The sequence below is a fragment of the Rhinichthys klamathensis genome, unplaced genomic scaffold, assembly GCF_029890125.1.
Source record: "Rhinichthys klamathensis goyatoka isolate OS25496 unplaced genomic scaffold, OSU_Roscu_1.1 h1tg000475l_1, whole genome shotgun sequence".
Taxonomy (NCBI): Eukaryota; Metazoa; Chordata; class Actinopteri; order Cypriniformes; family Leuciscidae; genus Rhinichthys; species Rhinichthys klamathensis.
The window spans coordinates 171,603-192,500 of NW_026606963.1; the positions used below are offsets into that span (position 1 = coordinate 171,603).

At 39.1% G+C, this 20,898-nt stretch overlaps 1 protein-coding gene across 1 annotated transcript in view; it reads right to left on the minus strand.

The window, feature by feature from the left end:
- LOC130072091 (TBC1 domain family member 9B) overlaps positions 1 to 20,886 on the minus strand; it is a 41,734-nt gene extending 20,848 nt beyond the window's left edge. The window contains 6 exon segments of the mRNA XM_056237031.1: positions 939 to 1,146; positions 5,729 to 5,987; positions 11,175 to 11,403; positions 13,248 to 13,366; positions 16,002 to 16,112; positions 20,622 to 20,886. Coding sequence (XP_056093006.1) covers positions 939 to 1,146; positions 5,729 to 5,987; positions 11,175 to 11,403; positions 13,248 to 13,366; positions 16,002 to 16,112; positions 20,622 to 20,739 — 1,044 coding nt within the window. The 5' untranslated portion in view covers positions 20,740 to 20,886.
- Between the last annotated feature and the right edge of the window lie 12 nt (positions 20,887 to 20,898).

The window sequence follows — 20,898 nt, forward strand, 5'->3', positions numbered from 1 at the left end:
AGTGAGAGAGTGACTGTCCTGCTGTTGTGCAACTGTATGCGAGCCTGTGTTTGTGTGTGTGTGTGTGTGTGTGTGTCAGTGTGCGTCAGTGTGTGTGTGCGTGCGTGTGTGTGTGTGTTTCAGTGTGTGTGTCAGTCTGTGTGTGTGTGTGTCAGTGTGTGTGTGTGTGTGCGCGTGCGCGTGTGTGTGTGTGTGTGTGTCAGTGTGTGTGTGTCAGTGTGTGTGTGTGTGTCAGTGTATGTGTTGCAGTGTGTGTCAGTGTGTGTGTGTGTGTGTGTTGCAGTGTGTCAGTGTGTGTGTGTGTGTGTGTGTGTGTGTGTGTGTACGTGTGTGTGTGCCTGTGAGTGAGTGAGTGTTAGTGTGTGTGTGTGTGTGTGTGTTTGTGTCAGGGTGTGTGTGTGTGTGTGTGTGTGTGTGTGTGTGTGTCAGTGTCTGCGTGTGTTGGTGTAAGTGTGTGTGCGTGTGAGTGTGTGTGCGTGTGAGTGTGTGTGCGTGCGTGCGTGTGAGTGTTAGTGTGGTTGTGTGTGTGTTGGTCTTAGTGTGTGTGTGTGTGTGTGTGTGCCTGTGAGTGAGTGAGTGAGTGAGTGTTAGTGTGTGTGTGTGTCAGGGTGTGTATGTGTGTGTCTGTGTGTGCGTGTTTTGGTGTAAGTGTGTGTGCGTGTGAGTGAGTGAGTGTTAGTGTGTGTGTGTTGGTCTAAGTGTGTGTGTGTGCCTGTGAGTGAGTGAGTGAGTGTTAGTGAGTGTCTGTGTGTGCGTGTGTTGTTGTAAGTGTGTGTGCGTGCGTGTGTGCGTGTGAGTGTTAGTGTGTGTTTGTGTGTGTCAGTGTATGTGTGTGTGTGTCAGTATATGTGTGTGTGTGTGTGTGTGTGTGTGTGTCAGTGTATGTGTGTGCGTGTGAGTGAGTGTTAGTGTGTGTGTGTGTGTGTCTGTGTGTTCACCTCTCTCAGTGGAATGATAAGTTGACACAGATCTTCCTCTCTACTGGCAAAGCAGATGTAGTTGTTAGAAACAAACATTTGACCGACGACATGCATCTTCGTGAACGGCGTCCAGAGCGTACAGTCGGTGTGTCCATCCAAACGCTCGTCCTGCGTGAGCCGGAAAAGAGCCCTGTATCGCTCGTTCTTTGCACGCGCATCCAAGTCCCTGAAACATGTGAGAACAAGCTCTAATTAAAGTAGTTAAACCAAGATCTATTTATTTATACCGACTCTTTAAAATGCTTCAATTATATTATCTTCACCTATAATGCTTCAACTATAAATCACATTTGTTTGACATATCTCTCTCTCTATCTATCTATCTATCTATCTATCTATCTATCTATCTATCTATCTATCTATCTATCTATCTATCTATCTATCTATCTATCTATCTATCCATCTATCCATATACACTCACCAGCCACTTTATTAGGTACCCCATGCTAGTAACGGGTTGGACCCCCTTTTGCCTTCAGAACTGCCTCAATTCTTCGTGGCATAGATTCAACAAGGTGCTGGAAGCATTCCTCAGGGAGTTTGGTCCATATTGACATGATGGCATCACACAGTTGCCGCAGATTTGTCGGCTGCACATCCATGATGCGAATCTCCCGTTCCACCACATCCCAAAGATGCTCTATTGGGTTGAGATCTGGTGACTGTGGAGGCCATTTTAGTACAGTGAACTCATTGTCATGTTCAAGAAACCAATTTGAAATGATTAGAGCTTTGTGACATGGTGGAAGTAGCCATCAGAGGATGGGTACATGGTGGCCATAAAGGGATGGACATGGTCAGAAACAATGCTCAGGTAGGCCGTGGCATTTAAATGATGCCCAATTGGCACTAAGGGGCCTAAAGTGTGCCAGGAAAACATCCCCCACACCATTACACCACCACCACCAGCCTGCACAGTGGTAACAAGGCATGATGGTTCCATGTTCTCATTCTGTTTACGCCAAATTCTGACTCTAACATCTGAATGTCTCAACAGAAATCGAGACTCATCAGACCAGGCAACATTTTTCCAGTCTTCAACTGTTCAATTTTGGTGAGCTCTTGCAAATTGTAGCCTCTTTTTCCTATTTGTAGTGGAGATGAGTGGTACCCGGTGGAGTCTTCTGCTGTTGTAGCCCATCCGCCTCAAGGTTGTGCGTGTTGTGGCTTCACAAATGCTTTGCTGCATACCTCGGTTGTAACGAGTGGTTATTTCAGTCACTGTTGCCCTTCTATCAGCTCGAACCAGTCTGGCCATTCTCCTCTGACCTCTGGCATCAACAAGGCATTTCCGCCCACAGAACTGCCGCTCACTGGATGTTTTTTCTTTTTCGGACCATTCTCTGTAAACCCTAGAGATGGTTGTGCGTGAAAATCCCAGTAGATTAGCAGTTTCTGAAATACTCAGACCAGCCCTTCTGGCACCAACAATCATGCCACGTTCAAAGTCACTCAAATCAACTTTCTTCCCCATACTGATGCTCGGTTTGAACTGCAGGAGATTGTCTTGACCATGTCTACATGCCTAAATGCACTGAGTTGCCGCCATGTGATTGGCTGCTTAGAAATTAAGTGTTAACGAGCAGTTGGACAGGTGTACCTAATAAAGTGGCCGGTGAGTGTATACTGTTTATATACATTCATATATATATATATATATATATATATATATATATATATATATATATATATATATATATATATATATATATATGGGCTGTCAAGCCATTACAATTTTTATTCTAATTAATTGCATATTAAATATGGCTGAGAAATTACCCCCAAACGATTATTTAAAGTCATTTTTGTGTTAAATGAGAAAATAATCAAATAAACATTACAAAAAGTATAATATAATTGTATTTGATTCATCGTAGAATTCATTACACAAACTTTAGGTGGCAACGGCCATGAGGGTGAACAAATTGTTGGGGTTTTTATTAATATGTAAATATGAAATAATTTTTTTAATGAAATTACAGGTATACTCTAAATAAGAAACTAAAACTGCCAGTAAGTGGCTTAAATGCCTAGGAACATACTACTTCAAAATTGAGCAAAAGCAGATAATATTGTGTCTAAAATATAACACAATATTATCTTCTTATTTATTGAACTGTTGTATAAAATCAGCGTTACATTTGCACTCGTGCCATTCGGGACAAAAACAGCACTCGTGTGATATTGCTTAACATATCATTTGACATAAATATGAAGACAAAAACTGCCCTGATATCTTGAATTTTAAGGGGTTGTAAAGAGTTGTGAGAAAAATGGGACGTGTGCGACAGGTCTTAAAGTGACAGCAGCCTAATAACCCTGCTGACGTTTGTCATTAAAGGATTAGTTCACTTTGAAAACAACTTTTGCTGATAGTTTACTCACCCCCATGTCATCCAAGATGTCCATGTCTTTCTTTCTTCAGTCGAAAAGAAATTAAGGTTTTTGATGAAAACATTCCAGGATTTTTCTCCATATAATGGACTTCAATGGGGTCCAAACGGTTCAAGGTCTAAATGACAGTTTCAGTGTTTGCAATTACGTTGAAAAGGTCTCACAGAACAGGGCAAGGCGAGCATTTGTGCTTATAAAACTTAAACTTTTTTATTTATTTTTGAAATGACCGATCGTTTCTCTAGATAAGACCCTTATTCATCGTCTGGTGTCGTTTAAAGCCCTTTGAAGCTGCACTGAAACGGTCATTTAGACCTTGAACCGTTTGGACCCCATTGAAGTCCATTATATGGAGAAAAATCCTGGAATGTTTTCATCAAAAACCTTAATTTCTTTTTGACTGAAGAAATAAAGACATGGACATCTTGGATGACATGGGGGTGAGTAAATTTTCAGCAAAAGTTTTTTTTAAAGTAAACTAATCCTTTAAAGACAATCAAAGAACAAAAGAAAGAGAGAAAATCACTCAGTGCTCTTGACTGAATAAGTTTTGTAGCTTCAATAAGGATTAATCTATATATAATTTATAATGTATGCAGTAAAGACTGCGAAATGTTTGATACATTTTCTATAAATTCTGTATATATCCTTCAAAATTTCTGTATATGAAGAGTTCAGATGCAAAAGCCTCTAAGTGCCATCTGAAATTTTCTTCTAGAATGATCATTTTTATCAAGCTCGTATATTTAAGTTCAGTAATTTCACTTAAATGGCTATGAAAATTACCTATTAATTGTCATTTAAGTGAAATTATTGAACTTAAATAAACAAGCTTGATAAAAATGATCATTCTAGAAGAAAATTTCAGATGGCACTTAGAGGCTTTTGCATCTGAACTCTTCATATATCCTAACTGTTAGACTGACCTGAAAATCGTAAAGCAAAGGTTACAAGGGACAAAAACAACAACTTTCTGTGCATTTTGACAGGGCAAGTATAAATCTCAACTGGTCTGACTGGGCCAATAGAAAAAATTGAGCCCTGATGTTTTAAGTTCACTTAAAATAAAAGCTGTTAAAAAAATTAAAAGCCTAATACCGTATTTTCCGGACTATAAGTCGCACTTTTTTTCATACCTTGGCTGGTCCTGCGACTTATAGTCAGGTGCGACTTATATATCAAAATTACCAAGATTTACTCGTCACAGGATCGCTGACGGCCCCAGATTATTATTTGCGAGTTTTTGATGTATTTGTGGTATGACGTGAATGCATCATTTGCCGAAATTGGGGGTGACATTACCGTCTACAGCCACGAGAGAGCGCTCTAGACTACAGCTAGTTTTACCGCTGAAAAAATTAACTGAAAACAACTGATATTAACTGAAATATTAGACTGAACGCAAACAAAATGCCCCCAAAAAGAAAATCATATTCTGCAGATTACATACTGCAGGTAATAAAATATGCAGCCGAAAACGGTAATCGAGCAGCGTTTGGAGTGAATGAGAAACTTGTGAGGGACTGGCGAAAAGCAGAGGTTCCTCTAACTGAAATGAAGAAAACAAAGAAAGCTAATCGCGGGCTGAAAGCAAGATGGCCAGAGCTGGAGGAACGAGTCCACAGATGGGTGCTTGAACAACGCGCTGCCGGGAGAGGCTTGTCAACGGTGCAGTTGCGTCTCCACGCCCTGGTAGTTGCTAAGGAGATGAATATACTGTTGATGTGTTACGTTAACAACATACCGGACACATATTCAGCCTGTTGTTCTTTGTGCTATTGTGTGTAGCTGAATAACTTAAATGCCTTCTGTTTTAATGAATTAAAGTCTGTTTAAATAACTTTTTCTTGGTCTTGGATTTTGTTAAATAAATTTCTAAATAAATGCGACTTATAGTCCAGTGCGACTTATATATGTTTTGTTCCTCGTCATGACGCATTTTTGGGCTGATGCGACTTATACTCCGGAGCGACTTATAGTCCGGAAAATACGGTAAATGTTAAAATTGTTTAATTTTATTGTAATCTTGAATGGCTATACTTATGGGAAGAAAAAAAATCAATTTCATAGAGACATCAGTAGCAGTATTGGTATCATACTGGCCTTCTTAAAAAGACGCCATTAAACAAATATTTAAAATGTAGGCAACGGTCTTTGTAGTTTCTATATTAATTTGGAGATTAAATGTGAAATTTTTACAATATAAAAAGATCTAAACAAATTCAATGTTAGGTGCGATTAATCGTGATTAATGTGTAATTCATTTGTTTTTTTATCGATTGACAGCACTAATATATAGTAATATAGTAATATATATATATATATATATATCTCATCTGATGCGGTTTACTGACCTCTTTAGTGCGGAGACGTTTTTCAGGGTCTTGCAGGGTTTGGGGAGGAAGCGATCGGCGGAGAAGCTCTCGTTGTCCAGTAACTGTCTCATGGCGATGGTGGCCAGCTGCTCCATCAGTTTGAAGGTCTCGTTGATGTTCAGGAACATGGAGAAGAAGTGTTCGGTGCCGCGAGTGCTCACGCGGATGCTCTCCGGGAAAACCAGCGTGGCGTTCTTGTCCAACTGCGTGACGTCCGTCCACTGCACCACCAGCGACACTACAGCGAGAGGAGGAAGGAGGAAGAGGGAAAAGATGTCCAAATGAAAAACAAGAAAGAGGACAAACTGATTTTATTAAAGGAGTAGTTCACCCAAAAATTTAAATTAGCCCATGATTTACTCGCCCTCAAGTCATCCTAGGTGTATATGACATTCTTCTTTCAGACGAATACAATCAGAGTTATATTAAAAAATTTCCTGGCTCTTCCAAGCTTTATAATCACAGTGAATGGCCGTTTCTGTTTTGAAATCCGTAAAGGTGCATCTGTCCATCATAAAAGTGCATCTGTCCATCATAAAAGTGCATCTGTCCATCATAAAAGTGCATCTAATTCTATTCATCATAAAAGTGCATCTGTCCATCATAAAAGTGCATCTATGCATCATAAAAGTGCATCTGTCCATCATAAAAGTGCATCTGTCCATCATAAAAGTGCATCTATCCATCATAAAAGTGCATCTATCGATCATAAAAGTGCATCTATCGATCATAAAAGTGCGTCTGTCCATCATAAAAGTGCATCTGTCCATCATAAAAGTGCGTCTGTCCATCATAAAAGTGCGTCTGTCCATCATAAAAGTGCATCTGTCCATCATAAAAGAGCATCTGTCCATCATAAAAGAGCATCTGTCCATCATAAAAGTGCATCTATCCATCATAAAAGTGCATCTATCCATCATAGAAGTGCATCTATCCATCATAGAAGTGCATCTATCCATCATAAAAGTGCATCTATCCATCATAAAAGAGCATCTATCCATCATAAAAGTGCATCTATCCTTCGTAAAAGTGCATCTGTCCATCATAAGAGCATCTGTCCATCATAAAAGTGCATCTGTCCATCATAAAAGAGCATCTATCCACCATAAAAGTGCATCTGTCCATCATAAAAGAGCATCTATCCACCATAAAAGTGCATCTATCCATCATAAAAGTGCATCTGTCCATCATAAAAGAGCATCTGTCCATCATAAAAGAGCATCTGTCCATCATAAAAGAGCATCTGTCCATCATAAAAGTGCATCTGTCCATCATAAAAGAGCATCTATCCACCATAAAAGTTCATCTATCCATCATAAAAGTGCATCTGTCCATCATAAAAGTGCATCTGTCCATCATAAAAGAGCATCTATCCACCATAAAAGTGCATCTATCCATCATAAAAGTGCATCTGTCCATCATAAAAGAGCATCTGTCCATCATAAAAGAGCATCTATCCATCATAAAAGTGCATCTATCCATCATAATAGTGCATCTGTCCATCATAAAAGTGCATCTGTCCATCATAAAAGAGCATCTATCCATCATAAAAGTGCATCAATCCATCATAATAGTGCATCTGTCCATCATAAAAGAGCATCTATCCATCATAAAAGTGCATCTGTCCATCATAAAAGAGCATCTATCCATCATAAAAGTGCATCTGTCCATCATAAAAGAGCATCTATCCATCATAAAAGTGCATCTATCCATAATGACTTAAAAACAGAAACAGCCATTCACTGTCATTATAAAGCTTGGACGAGCCAGGACAATTTTTTAATATAACTCGATTATATTCGTCTGAAAGAAGAGTGTCATAAACACCTAGGATGACTTCAGGGTGAGTAAATCATGGGCTAATTTTCATTTTTGGGTGAACTACTCCTTTAAGCATAGTAGAAGAAAAGCAGCATGCACTAACACAATTTCACACTAAAAAAAGAACATTTAATTCAGTATGAATCAGCCCTTTTCACAAAGTGTTCAAAAGACTCAAATGACATCACTCAATGACTCTCCTGAACACTGAAGTCTGATTGTTCAGTCTTGGTATTTCTGTGGTCGAATACTTTTGTATAATGACCACTAACAGCAAGATCTCATGTGCTACTATAATGTCTCCTGAATCCCTGCACACTCGCTTTCTTTGCACAGAATAAAAAGATTGAAAGTCACCATGAAATCAAAATTAATTCTTGTTTTTTATGGTATGCCAAATACAGTAATTGAAAACAGTTGTGCTGCTTAATAATTTTGTGGAAACCGTGAAGCCTTCTCTTCTCTGATGATGTGGGCGGAGCAACCTGTCACTCAGATGAGATCAGCCAATAGCAAACCACAACCATCCAATCAATTCCCCACAGACAAAATCAAGCCCCGCCCACATTTGTTCTTGTTTTACTCAAATATACGACACAACAGGGAAGAAAAGAAGAGCGCAACTTCCATTTCATGCCGACTCAAATCATATTTCCTGCTCATTTATTTAATTATTGAGGGTACGTTTACACGACAACGATATGCATCAAACTGAGAAGTTTCGAGAAATCGACACCAGTCAAAACGATCCCCATTCAGACGGATCTGTGAAAACGATTAAAAACCCTGTATTCTGCTTCCGCTAGATGGCGATGAAACACTATAGACTGAACATGTAATACGCAATTGCATGACGTCATCGTCTTCACAAATTCACGTTTTTGTCGTTTACACGGAGACCATTTTGAAAAGCTTGCACTTTGAAACCCGTTTTCCAAAGTTTGCGTTTTCAGGCACCCAAAACGCTGTTGTTGTGTAAACGAAAGGCCAAAACGCATAAAAAGTTTTCCGTTTTTAGTTACGGTGTCGTGTAAACAGCTAGCCTGGCTCCGCCCACCTACGTACTTCCGCTCAATATTCATTTTCCTTCAGAACTACGTCTGGGATTGTGGTGTATTCTTTGGTTTTCTCCGGTCAATTTTTTACCGGTCCAATCAGAGAACAGAGGGAGTGGCTGAGAACGATGACGTTGATGTCGTGCGCTAGTTTCAGTGGTTTGAGTCACGACCAATCGTCAATGATTGATTATGGCAGATCTAGTGGTGCACGATATATCGGCCGCCGATATAATATCGTCCGATATGGTCAATTTTTTACACATCGGTATCGTTCCGATGTCAAAATAGGGCCGATGTGAACAGGCCGATAATCATTCCTGTGTATTTGACGTGTGTGTAGATGTGAGTGTGGGGGCGGGGATGTTTGTTTTTGCACAAGCACGAACGCGCAAGTCCTGTCAGTTTAAACATCAAGCGCAAGAAGACTGGAACTTGCGCGCTGTTTTCTGTCAGCCTTACTAAGGCGTATTTTTGTCCCGCCGAAGCCGTATTTGACCGGTGAGTGATGTAGATGACTGACTGCTGCGCTTGTTTAACTGAGACAGGGCCGGCCCGAGGCATAAGCGAACTAAGCGGCTGCTTGGGGCCCCTTGGCCGGTAATGTCATCGGTAATGTTAAGCCATGTCACAAAAAAGGACGTATCCCTCTGGTGCCGAAAATAGAAAGAAGAAAATGAGGAGAAAGGAGGAGGAGGAGAAAAAAAGAGCAAGATAAAAGTATGTTTTTATCAAGTATCATTCCTATCTACGGCAAGCCCCGAGGGGAAAAATACATTCCATACACACATATGCAACGAGCGCCAGTACATCATTACCGGTTTTATAGTAACAGGCTTTGTAGGATTCTGTCATGTACAATCCAACAAAGTCTGTTACAATAATAGTCCAAAAAAAAAGATTTTGAGGACAGTTACACTGTATTAAGACAGTTGAGAAATAATAATATTTTTACAGTTTTCATTTCAGTTCTGTCATTATTTTAGCAAATAATTTATTTGATATGTTTTGAGACAGTTTGTTTTAAGTAGTTCCAAAGAGTTAGTAAAAGAGTAAAGTAAAAGTTAACACTTTTTTATTTAAGTAGGCTATTTATTTTGTATTAATACATAACCTCAATGTATTAATTTATAATGTATCATTATTGCATGATATTTGTGTCAATAATCGTCAAGCACAGTTGACTCCCAAAAGGCTCGGGCCGGCTCTGAACTGAGAGAACAGTCATGTTCAAGAAACGAATTTGAAATGATTCGAGCTTTGTGACATGGTGCATTATCCTGCTGGAAGTAGCCATCAGAGGATGGGTACATGGTGGCCATAAAGGGATGGACATGGTCAGAAACAATGCTCAGGTAGGCCGTGGCCCAATTGGCACTAAGGGGCCTAAAGTGTGCCAAGAAAACATCCCCCACACCATTACACCACCACCACCAGCCTGCACAGTGGTAACAAGGCATGATGGATCCATGTTCTCATTCTGTTTACGCCAAATTCTGACTCTAACATCTGAATGTCTCAACAGAAATCAAGACTCATCAGACCAGGCAACATTTTTCCAGTCTTCAACTGTCCAATTTTTACACATTGATGGCCTAAGACACGAAACGAGCGGTTTGTGTGAGAAAACGAACAGTATTTATATCGTTTTTACCTCTTGTAAACACAGCCAGGTCCAAGGGATCTGACGGCGCCGGCGGTTCGGTCTTTTCCGGAAAGCGCCGGAAGTGATCTCTCGCGAGTGTGTACGTCACTCATACAATTGTTTTATTTTTTATTTTTTTGGAATTGTTTTCTTTTACGACGGTTTAAACATCCCGAATAAGCGCAAATTAGTACCCTTTTAATTAGCCGTCTTACCTACAATCCCTGCTCTGTGTAAACAATGAGTGGCGTACACGCGCGAGAGATCACTTCCGGTGCTTTCCGGCGCTTTTCGTTTTCTCACACAAACCACTCGTTTCGTGTCTTAGGCCATCAATGTGTACTTACATTTACGAGTCATGTTTAATTTGGACTTCTCTGTGCATGCTCTTTGAGGTGGTGACCATAGACCTGCATTATATGACTGACAGACAAGAACGGTTTGACCTAAAAATATCAAAATTGAAAATACTGCGGAAACAAAGACACCTACATCTTGGATGCCCTTGAGGTAAGCTAAAACATATCAAAAATTAATTTCAAAGTGAACTATCCCTTTAATATCGGTTATTGGCCACAATTTTCTCATCGGTGCATCACTAGGCAGATCCAATAGTTTTAAACTTCAACAGAGGACAAGGAAGTTAACGCTTGTCAATGGAGCGAGGCCAGACTCTCTGTACAAATGAAACGTACGAGAGTCTGGTGGGACCAGGCTAGTAAACAGCCTCTTAGAGTGCAGAACAGTAATAAGTCACAACTTTGTAATCATTATATCCCAACTAGAATACATTATATATCTCGGTTTGCTTTGTAAAATCATGTTTGCTTTGGTTCTAATTTTCTCTTGTCCTATAAATTTCAGTTTCACCGTACATTTCGAAGTATGCTCTCGCTCGCCTCACCCTCTTTTCCCAGCAGGAATGAGTAGAAGCAGAGGTGGTTGACGGAGAGGTAGATCCAGCCCTGTCGTGGGACTCTGCCCTTCCAGTAACTGCAGGGGTAATAGTTCACCAGCTTCTCTTCCTCCGGCATGCCGAACAACTTCCGCATCTTCAGCTCGGCTTCCCGGAACTTCCCAGGATCCTCGTCTTCCTGAGGTTTGCCGCTTTTATTCTCTTCAGCGATGATGCCCTACAAAGGAGGACAATCTTCACATGACGTGTGTGTTTTAGGGCTGTCACTTTACGTTCGAAGTTTCGAAAAAGAAAATAGGGAATCGATTTTAACAGCCTTTTTTTTTTTAAACCAAAAATGTGTTTTAGGTGGACAGATCAGGACACAGAACAAGCAGGATGCTGGAAACTAACAATTTAGACAACAATTTAAACTAACAAAAAAATAACAATAAAGAACAGTCTTTTCTGTTCACCAAATGCTTTTTCATATTCGCTATTACTTCAATGCAAGTGAACAAGCGCGCCGTTATGTGTTGCGTAGTGACGTCCGTGTGTGTTCAAGTAAGCCAGAAATGAGCAGATTCTGCAATACGCTGTATTTAATATATCATGAGGACTTGCGTATTTGCGCTAAATCCGCGCAGATTTGGCTTACACGAACTTCCCCAGCAAAGTGAGTAAACATAAAAACGCCAGATTGGCTCGTGATTTGACAGCGTTCATTTGTACCCGCATTTGGCAAGTCGAGGGTGTTAATTTCAATCCCTGAATGTTGCGCTCCTGTTTGTCATTGTGCACGAAACTTCACGCCAATAAATCATCAGAAATATTGCTGACTTGTGCGTCTCAAGCGCCCTCTTTACGTTCGTCCTAATGCCTGTTAGGTGTCCGTGGATTTGCCTGTATTTGGTGTTGAAAATGGAAACGTCTTTAGACATGGAAAATCGATTTTACAATCGATTCAATAGCCATGTTTCCATCCACTTGTCAATCGAATTATCTGAAGTTCGGTGAAAAACCTCATGCGAATAAAGCTGGTGAAAGTGTGTTTCCATCCAACGGCTTTAAAGCGGATAAAAACCTGTGCGTAATGACGTCACATGCTGTTTTACGATCAAATTGGTATATCGAATTGATTTGAGACATGTTAAGGTGTTTCCATTCATTTTCTCACCGAATTGCACAACATTCAAGCCAACATTTGCAAACCAAGTTTTACTAGGCAAAATGGATCGCGCCATAATAACGTTTCCATCCGCGTTTATCGCATAAGCCGTATATCAATCAAGATCAAATCCGATGAGACCGATCGCATTTCATTTGAGTCGATATTCATAAAATTCAATCGAATTTTAGTGTTTCCATAAGGCATTTTTCATTCGATGTCACTTAATGCGGATAAAAACGTGTGGATGGAAACATAGCTAATGAACACTTATGTCTCAAAAATCGAACAGGATTTTTTCACAAAAGTGACAGCCCTAGTGTGTTTTAAGAATCGCATTCAAGTTTCGCATTCGGATAGGCCTGTTCAAAAGTTTCTGAAAAGAAGTCTTTTCTGCTCACCAAAGCTGCATTTATTTGATCAAAAATACAGTTAAAATAGTAATATTGTGAAATATTATTACAACTGTTTTCTATGTGAATTTATAGCTGAAATTTGTGTCACATGATCCTTCAGAAATCATTCTAATATGATTATTTACTGCTCAAGAAACATTTATTAACATGATTATCAATGTTGAAAACAGTTGTTCTGCTTCATATTTTTACGCAAATAGTGTAAATGTTTTTCAGGATTCTTTGATGAATAGAAAGTTCAAAAGAAATAGAAATACAAAAATGTCTTTGTCACTTTTATGTTTGAAAATGACCAGATTAAATATATATACTGTATAGATTAATTTGAATAAAAATACATAGAAAACATTTTTTAATAAAAAATAGCAACTAGCAACAAACGAAAAGTGCAAGAGAGTTTGAGCATGTGTTCATTTGAGAATCTAGTTGAAAATAAATGTTGTCAATCAAACAGCTCCAATATTATTTCTTAACTTTGACAAATGAAACAAATCCCACCTGTATTTTGCCCTTGACGAAGGTGGTGATGTCATCGTCGTTGTCAAAGATGGACAGAGTCTGGAGTAGGTTTGTCTCGAGCCACTCCCAGTGTTCAGTGATCTCCTTACGAGACGAGCCTGCGACACACACACACACACATCCATCAGAGCAGTGGTGTTTACTGTGGCACAGCCTTTAATATGTCACTCAGATTCAGGGCTGCAGTTTAAAGGTCAGGCGAGGTTTACACGAGATACGGTGAATGTTAATGTGGGCCATGTGACTCAACAACACAGTCACTCTCCAGATTTTCATCACTGTACTCGACGCTGAGATGTCGGCACAAAATGGCCCTGGGTAAAACAACTACTTGTAAAGGCAAAGAGTGACTATTTAGGAAAACAGCCAGTTTCCTTTGTTACCAGACTATCTAACCCATGTGTCACCTGACTAAACACATCTAGACAAATCAACCGTTATCTAGACCGAGAGCTCTTGATCACCTAAACACACAATCAGTGCTCGTTAACAGATGTGCTTTTTTGTCATTTTGATGGATTAATCATTGGAGTACTCCGGGTGGATGGAGACAATCCCGTCCAGGGTTATTATCGTCAACTAAAACCATTAAAAAAAAAATACGCCATTACTTGAAATAAAATAACAAAAACAAAAATGGTTTAAAAAAATATATAATATTCCAGCTAAACATCTTCATTTTTGCGGAAGTGCTTAAGTTAAAGTATTAAAAATAAATTAACTAAAAACTATATAGACATTTAAAATAAAAAACGAATAAAAATTACAAAAACAATATTTTACTAAATGACAGAAAATCTAAAAAATAAAATCAAACTCAAAATATTAACAAAAACTATAATAGTATATCAATGATATGAAAATAACACTAGTTTTTTTATGTTGTTCTGCGTTGATCTGCATTTGGCCACTGCATCTCACATAAGTGTTATGCTTTAAATTGTATTTATAGATATAATTTATGTATGTAGCACAAACAAATGCAGGACAAGTTACACAAAGTTTGATAACTACTAATAATAACTGCTAGTTTAATTACTGATTTAAAGAAACTGCGCTTTTTGAAACAAAGCAATTTGATTCACTGATTCGAAATGCTTCAAATATTGTATGCTGACAAAACCGGTGTTAAGATTAATATGCATAAAGATTCCTTTTATAAAAACCAATTGTACATATTAAATGGATTCTACAAATAATCAAATACAATTATGAAGTGTGTGTATAATATGTGTTGGTTTTATTAATCTGCAGGGCTTGTTTTGTGTTTTATGGAGGGATTGGCTAATCAAGCCAATAAGAGACAAATAACTACTTTCGTTTTTTATTATAGTAATGTGTCATTAAAATGTCAACATTATAAAACATATCCAAGATTAGTTAAAACCAGACAGACACTGAGATCGACTAAACATCGGCAAATCATCTAAAAGTTCAAAACATTTTAAAACAGATATAAACTAGCAAAGCCTCGTTTACTGAAAACACGTGACCGACCAATTAAGAAAATGTACCGGCCATAAATATTTTTTACCAGCCATGAAACTACCACCAATCCTCTATTCCAATGTCGATGCCACAGCTAAAACTACAAGCCAAACTAATATCAATTTAAAACATTATTAAAGACAAGTAAACAGTCAGTAATACAATAAGAACAAATAATCAAATTATAAGCAATAGCATAAATAAATACAATAGAACAAAGATACAAAATGAAATAAACTGTGCTTTTCAGGTACAGAAATGTAAAATAACAGCACAGTCTTCACTGTATAAATTAAACATCCTTTTTATAGTTACACAAATTATTGTCAAGAGCAGTGAGTGATTTTAGAAATAGACAGCAGCAGAAATATTAGGTGGCTGTCACTTTAAGAGCGAATGCACGGATCTAATATACTGATACACACGCATTTACTTTCTGTTTACATTCACTTAAGATATAACCAACTGTGTTTACTAGTATACTAGTATTTTTGTGTCTACTAGTATTTTTTTATGTGTTTACTAGTATTTTTTTTACATCATTTTCTGTAATTTGTGTCTACTAGAATTTTTTTTTTTGTTTACTAGTGTTGTTTGACAATTTTCTGTAATTTGTGTCTACTAGTATTTTTTATGTGTTTACAGGTTTTTTTTGACAGAATTCTGTAGTTTGTGTCTACTAGAATTTTTTTATGTGTTTACTAGTATTTTTGGACAAAATTTTCTGTAATTTGTCTGCTAGTATTTTTTTATGTTTACTAGTATTTTTTGACAATTTTCTGTAATTTGTGTCTACTAGTATTTTTTTTATGTGTTTACTAGTATTTTTTGACAAAATGTTGTGTAATTTGTCCGCTCAAATCACAAGAAGACGTGAAAGCGAGCTCAGTTTTGTATTCACACTGACCGAAAGGGTGTGTGTGTGCTTCGGATGCACACACAACTTTCCACACAGAGCACAAATAACTAAATGAGCTCCTTTCGTGTCTTCTTGCGCTTGAATATTTATATTGCCAAAATTTTTGATGATGCAGCGCTGACCCATCAACCGTCCCACGTTTGTTTACGTTCATGTTCTCACAACATTGCACTGTTAGAATTCATTAAGCCAACTGGCGAGTTTCATATTTATACTCGCGTTTGGTGCTTGGCGAGTGCTAATTTTAGGCGCTTGGTATATAGGTCACACAATAGGACAGAAAAGACTAGTTCAACTTCCGTTTCAAGCCGAGTTTAAGTACAGACCACAAGCGATGTTCCAGAAGATCTGAGACTCCCCCGTCTGGTGCAGGATCCTGTACGGCGCCACACGAGCACTCGAGTCCAACACGACGTCCAACGTACCCACCAGCAAACCTGAGAGAGAAAGAGAAGGGTTAAAGGGTTAGTTCACCTCAAAATTAAAATTTCTTGATAATTTACTCACCCCAATGCCATCCAAGATGTTCATGCAGTGGAAAAGAAATGAAGATTTTTGAGGAAAACATTTCAGGATTTTTCTCCACACAACGGACTTCAATGGTAACCAACATGTTGAAGTCCAAATCAATGCAGTTTCAAAGGGCTTTGAAGAGCTTCACACGGCTCTGCTCGATCCCAGCTGAGGAACAGGGTCTTATCTAGCCAAACCATCGGCCATTTTCTAAAAAAAATAAACATTTATATACTTTATAACCACAATTGTTGGTCTTGTGCTGGTCTGCGACACATTTGTCTGTGTAATCCGGTTAAAAAGGCAGGGAAGGGTGAAAAATTCCATCTCATTTTCTCCCGTTTTCTCCTCCAACTTCAAAATCGTCGGACATCTTTGTTTTAATTTATTATTTATTTATTTACTTTTAAATTGTGACGTTTCCAACGTGATGACGTAATGCCTGGCGCGTCGCAGACCAGCACAAGACCAACAATTGTGGTTAAAAAGTATATAAATGTTTATTTCTTTTAGAAAATGGCCGATGGTTTGGCTAGATAAGACCCTGTTCCTCAGCTGGGATCGAGCAGAGCCGTGTGAAGCTCTTCAAAGCCCTTTGAAACTGCATTGATTTGGACTTCAACATGGTGGTTGCTATTGAAGTCCATTGTGTGGAGAAAAATCCTGAAATGTTTTCTTTTCCACTGAAGAAAGAAAGACATGAACATCTTGGATGGCATTGGGGTGAGTAAATTATCAGGAAATTTTCATTTTGAGGTGAAGTAATCCTTTAAAGGCAGGGTAGGTAAGTTTGAGAAACTAGCAGAAAACTGCTGGATTTTGAAAGTATCCAACAGAGAAACTCCCACTTCTCCTTCTGGACTCCTTCCAAAGCCACGCCCCCAAAACACATGAACGCGCTCAGCTGGAGGACGCGTTTACCAGCGCCGAGCGGAGAGGAGAGCAGTGCATGGAGTGACGTCACCTTTGTTTGCCTGCGCTGACTCACTGTATAGACCAATTTCGAGGCGACGTCACAGTTACGTCACGGCGCTAGCTGGATGCAAAACAAAGTGAAAACTGGAGGCGGCCAATACAAACCAGCACAGATTCGGCTACATAATAAGGAGCTTAAATTATTATTATTATTATTAAATGTCATCTTGTTGTGTTGTTGGGTGCAAGAATCGATGAAAAATGAATATGCTGTATCTGGAATTTTTATTTCTAGAAAATATTCACATCATTAATGTCACTCTTTACATTGTCGTCTTCTTTGCGCTGGCTCGGCAGAACTGCGGATCGTACACACAAGTCTTTACATGATCATTCAGCACACAGTTATAGACATCTAAGGATTTATATGCCCTCAGTTTCTCTTTACGCTCGGTTTCTCTATCGGATAGGTGTAGAAGTCCGGCCACTCAACCGGAGGTAGCGTTACGTTAATCCTGTCAGATCGTCATCATTGAGTGAGCGTGTACAGTACGGGTCAGCCAATCTGGTTCCGTCCGTTAAAATTAACTTTTGCAAATAACAACCGCGGTCCTGGACACTGAGTGACCTTACACATTAAGATAAAATCGGATTTTCTCCAGTCATTGTTAAAAAACAAGCTAACAAAACTTGCAAACTAGCGTTAGGGAAGCGGCCAGAGGGATCGTTCTGCCTCCACCTAAGCTCCGCCCACAGAAACACGTCACCATGTTTACGAACTGAAAATTGGTCTATATGCAGGTACAGGTTAGCCTGGTTAAAACCAGAGCATTCTCAGTTGTAACTGAGTTATGGTCTGGCAAAGCGTCATAGACAAATCATTTCCAGAGGGGCGTCACCAACGGACGTCGCGGATAGACCTAAACCCAATCAGAGCGATGAAGGAGATGACGTATGCAGAGCGGCGGAGACACATCTCCGAGTGTTGTTCTTTGCTCGGTTTTTAACTAAAAGGAAACGTTCAAATGGCTTAAAACAGACGCGATAGCTGATTGGAACGAGTGATGCTCGACGGCGGCATCCATCTTTGTAATGTAGGCTACAAAATCTGCTTCAAAATCCCAGCGCTGTCGTCGTCGTGTAAAGCCCGCCCCAACGCTTCTGATTGGTGCCTCGATTTCGACGGATTGGAAATGGGCTTGAATGAGCTCTTTGCCAGACTAACTTTCAGACCAAATCTAAATTTGCCGGAAGTTGTCTGGGTTTGTCACCAGTTGTCAGGCTAGGTACAGGTGGTACTGGGAATTTTGACTGCTCTTTCTCTGCCATAATTGAGAGACTTCCTAGCTTCCGGACGTGCCTCTCCTCTTTCGAAATGAGCGAGTCAACCGGGCGCGCACATGTGGGCGGCTCCTGTAGCAGCAGGGGTGGTTGCCATGGTAGCGAGGGAGAGAGACGGGGTGGTTGCCATGGTAGCGAGGGAGAGTGACAGTCGCCCAGCCAATCATTGCATTCGTTCCGAATGGAAAAAGTAGCTGTGTTTATTGAAGCCCTGAGAGGACTACAGACACTCGATATTTATACTCTCCTTTTCAGAGTACTTACATTTTAGATATGTATTGGTATATAAAGAAAGTGTAAATTCGGCCTCTACTTCATAAACGCCACAGGAGAACTGGCCCACGACTGAGCCTGGGTTCTCCCAAGGTTTTTTTTTCTCCATTGGGTCATCTGATGGAGTTTTAGGACACCATCGGGTCACTTGATTGAGTTTTTCGGTTCCTTGCCACTGTTGCCTTTGGCTTGCTCAGTTGGGGATATTCAAATTAAATGACCCATCATACCACTGATCAGCTCTACCAAACTTGGATGTCTTTTCCAGTAATAAACAAACACTGTTAAGTTGTTTTGATTGATACTGTGAAGCAGCTTTGATACAATCTGTATTGTGAAAAGCGCTATATAAATATATTTGACTTGACTTTAGAAACAAACTGCCTACCCTGCCTTTAACATGTTGTCACGTCCTCGTGCTGTGTGGAGCGAAAAACATCAATAACAGCCACAGTGGTTTTCTTCAGTTCTCATTGCTGACACACTCACACACACACACATTCAGCAAGATAAACACTCCTGCGCGTGAGAGAGAGTTTCAGAGGAATTTAAGACATTCGTCACACACACGTCTTGACTTCCTCTTACGACGGTCACATAGTCAGTTAATGTCTGATTCTGGTGGAGAGATAAACACTAAGGCTTCTTCAAAAGCAAAATTGTGATCCATTAAGCAATGAATATTACACAAACGTGTTATTAACTCATCATCACAACTCATAACAATTTCACCCGTACGACGCAACTTTCAGACAACAACAGGTTAATGCTGAGGTCTACCTAATGCAATTGAGTTTATAGTCGGGTTCAGAGGTGAATGCAGTCATTCTGCTGTCATGTGAGGGACTCTCTGTTTCTGTCTGTTTGGTTTTAGGAGCCAGGGAGACACATATGAATGTCTTTCTCAGGAGGGAAAACAAGTCAATTTATTCTCATGACACCCAAACCAGGTGTGAGGAGAGCTTTTTCTGCAATTAAACTCATATATATATATATATATATTAGGGCTGTCAAATGATTAATCGCGATTAATCGCATCCAAAATAAAAGTTTGTGTTTACATAATATATGTGTGTGTAGTGTGTATAATAATTTTGTATATATAAATACACACACATGCATGTATATATTTAAGAAATATTTGCATGTATATATTTTATATATATTTATACATAATTAATATTATATATAAATATAAATATTTTATATATTAATAACACATTTTTCTTAAATATATACATGCATGTGTGTGTATTTATATATACAAAATAATTATACACACTACACACACATATATTATGTAAACACAAACTTTTATTTTGGATGCGATTAATCGCGATTAATCGTTTGACAGCCCTAATATATATATATATATATATATATATATATATATATATATGTGTGTGTGTGTGTGTGTGTGTGTGTGTGTGTGTGTGTGTGTGTGTGTGTGTGTGTGTGTGTGTGTGAGTATCATGTAACCATTAAGGAGAATGTTAAATATCAAAGGATCATCATATGAAGGGTTACAACTGAGGTAAAAATAAATAAATAAAGCAAGTTGTGTGTTATAAAACGAGGCACCTAGAAATGTTAAACTTATTTCAACCATATATCATTTATTATGTATTACTGGAACAATAACGGAAAAAAACAGCGTTAAACCAAGCACTAACAATTATAAATGTTACACGTAATATCATATATAAATAAACAGATGACGCAAACAAACTCAGCATCAATGAAGAGATGCAACCTAAACAACCCCACTAACAGATGTTCCCAAATGACCCCGTGAATCAGGAGCACGCATATATCTCCCAGTACACTATACTTCATGATTCATGAGTAATCTGTCATGCAAACGGCAGCGATGGTTTATATTTGTACGAATGTGCGTCTCGTACCCGTGATGCCTCCTCCGCGCCCGTGTCCCTTCCTTCTCTGCAGGATGAAATACGGATTGGCCCGCTCGCTCACCCACAGCGCGTTGGCCAGTAACACCTCCTCCGGGGTAATCCACATGGCTTCACGGGCTCTTTTACTCTCTAGCTGGGGTAAATGTGTGAGATTTAATCATGCCAGAATGGACAGGGACTCAGCTGATGTTTGTTTGTCTGCATGAGCCGCCCAACTCACTGCGACTGCGAGCGAAACCTGCCACCGTGAGCCGCTAGAGTTAAT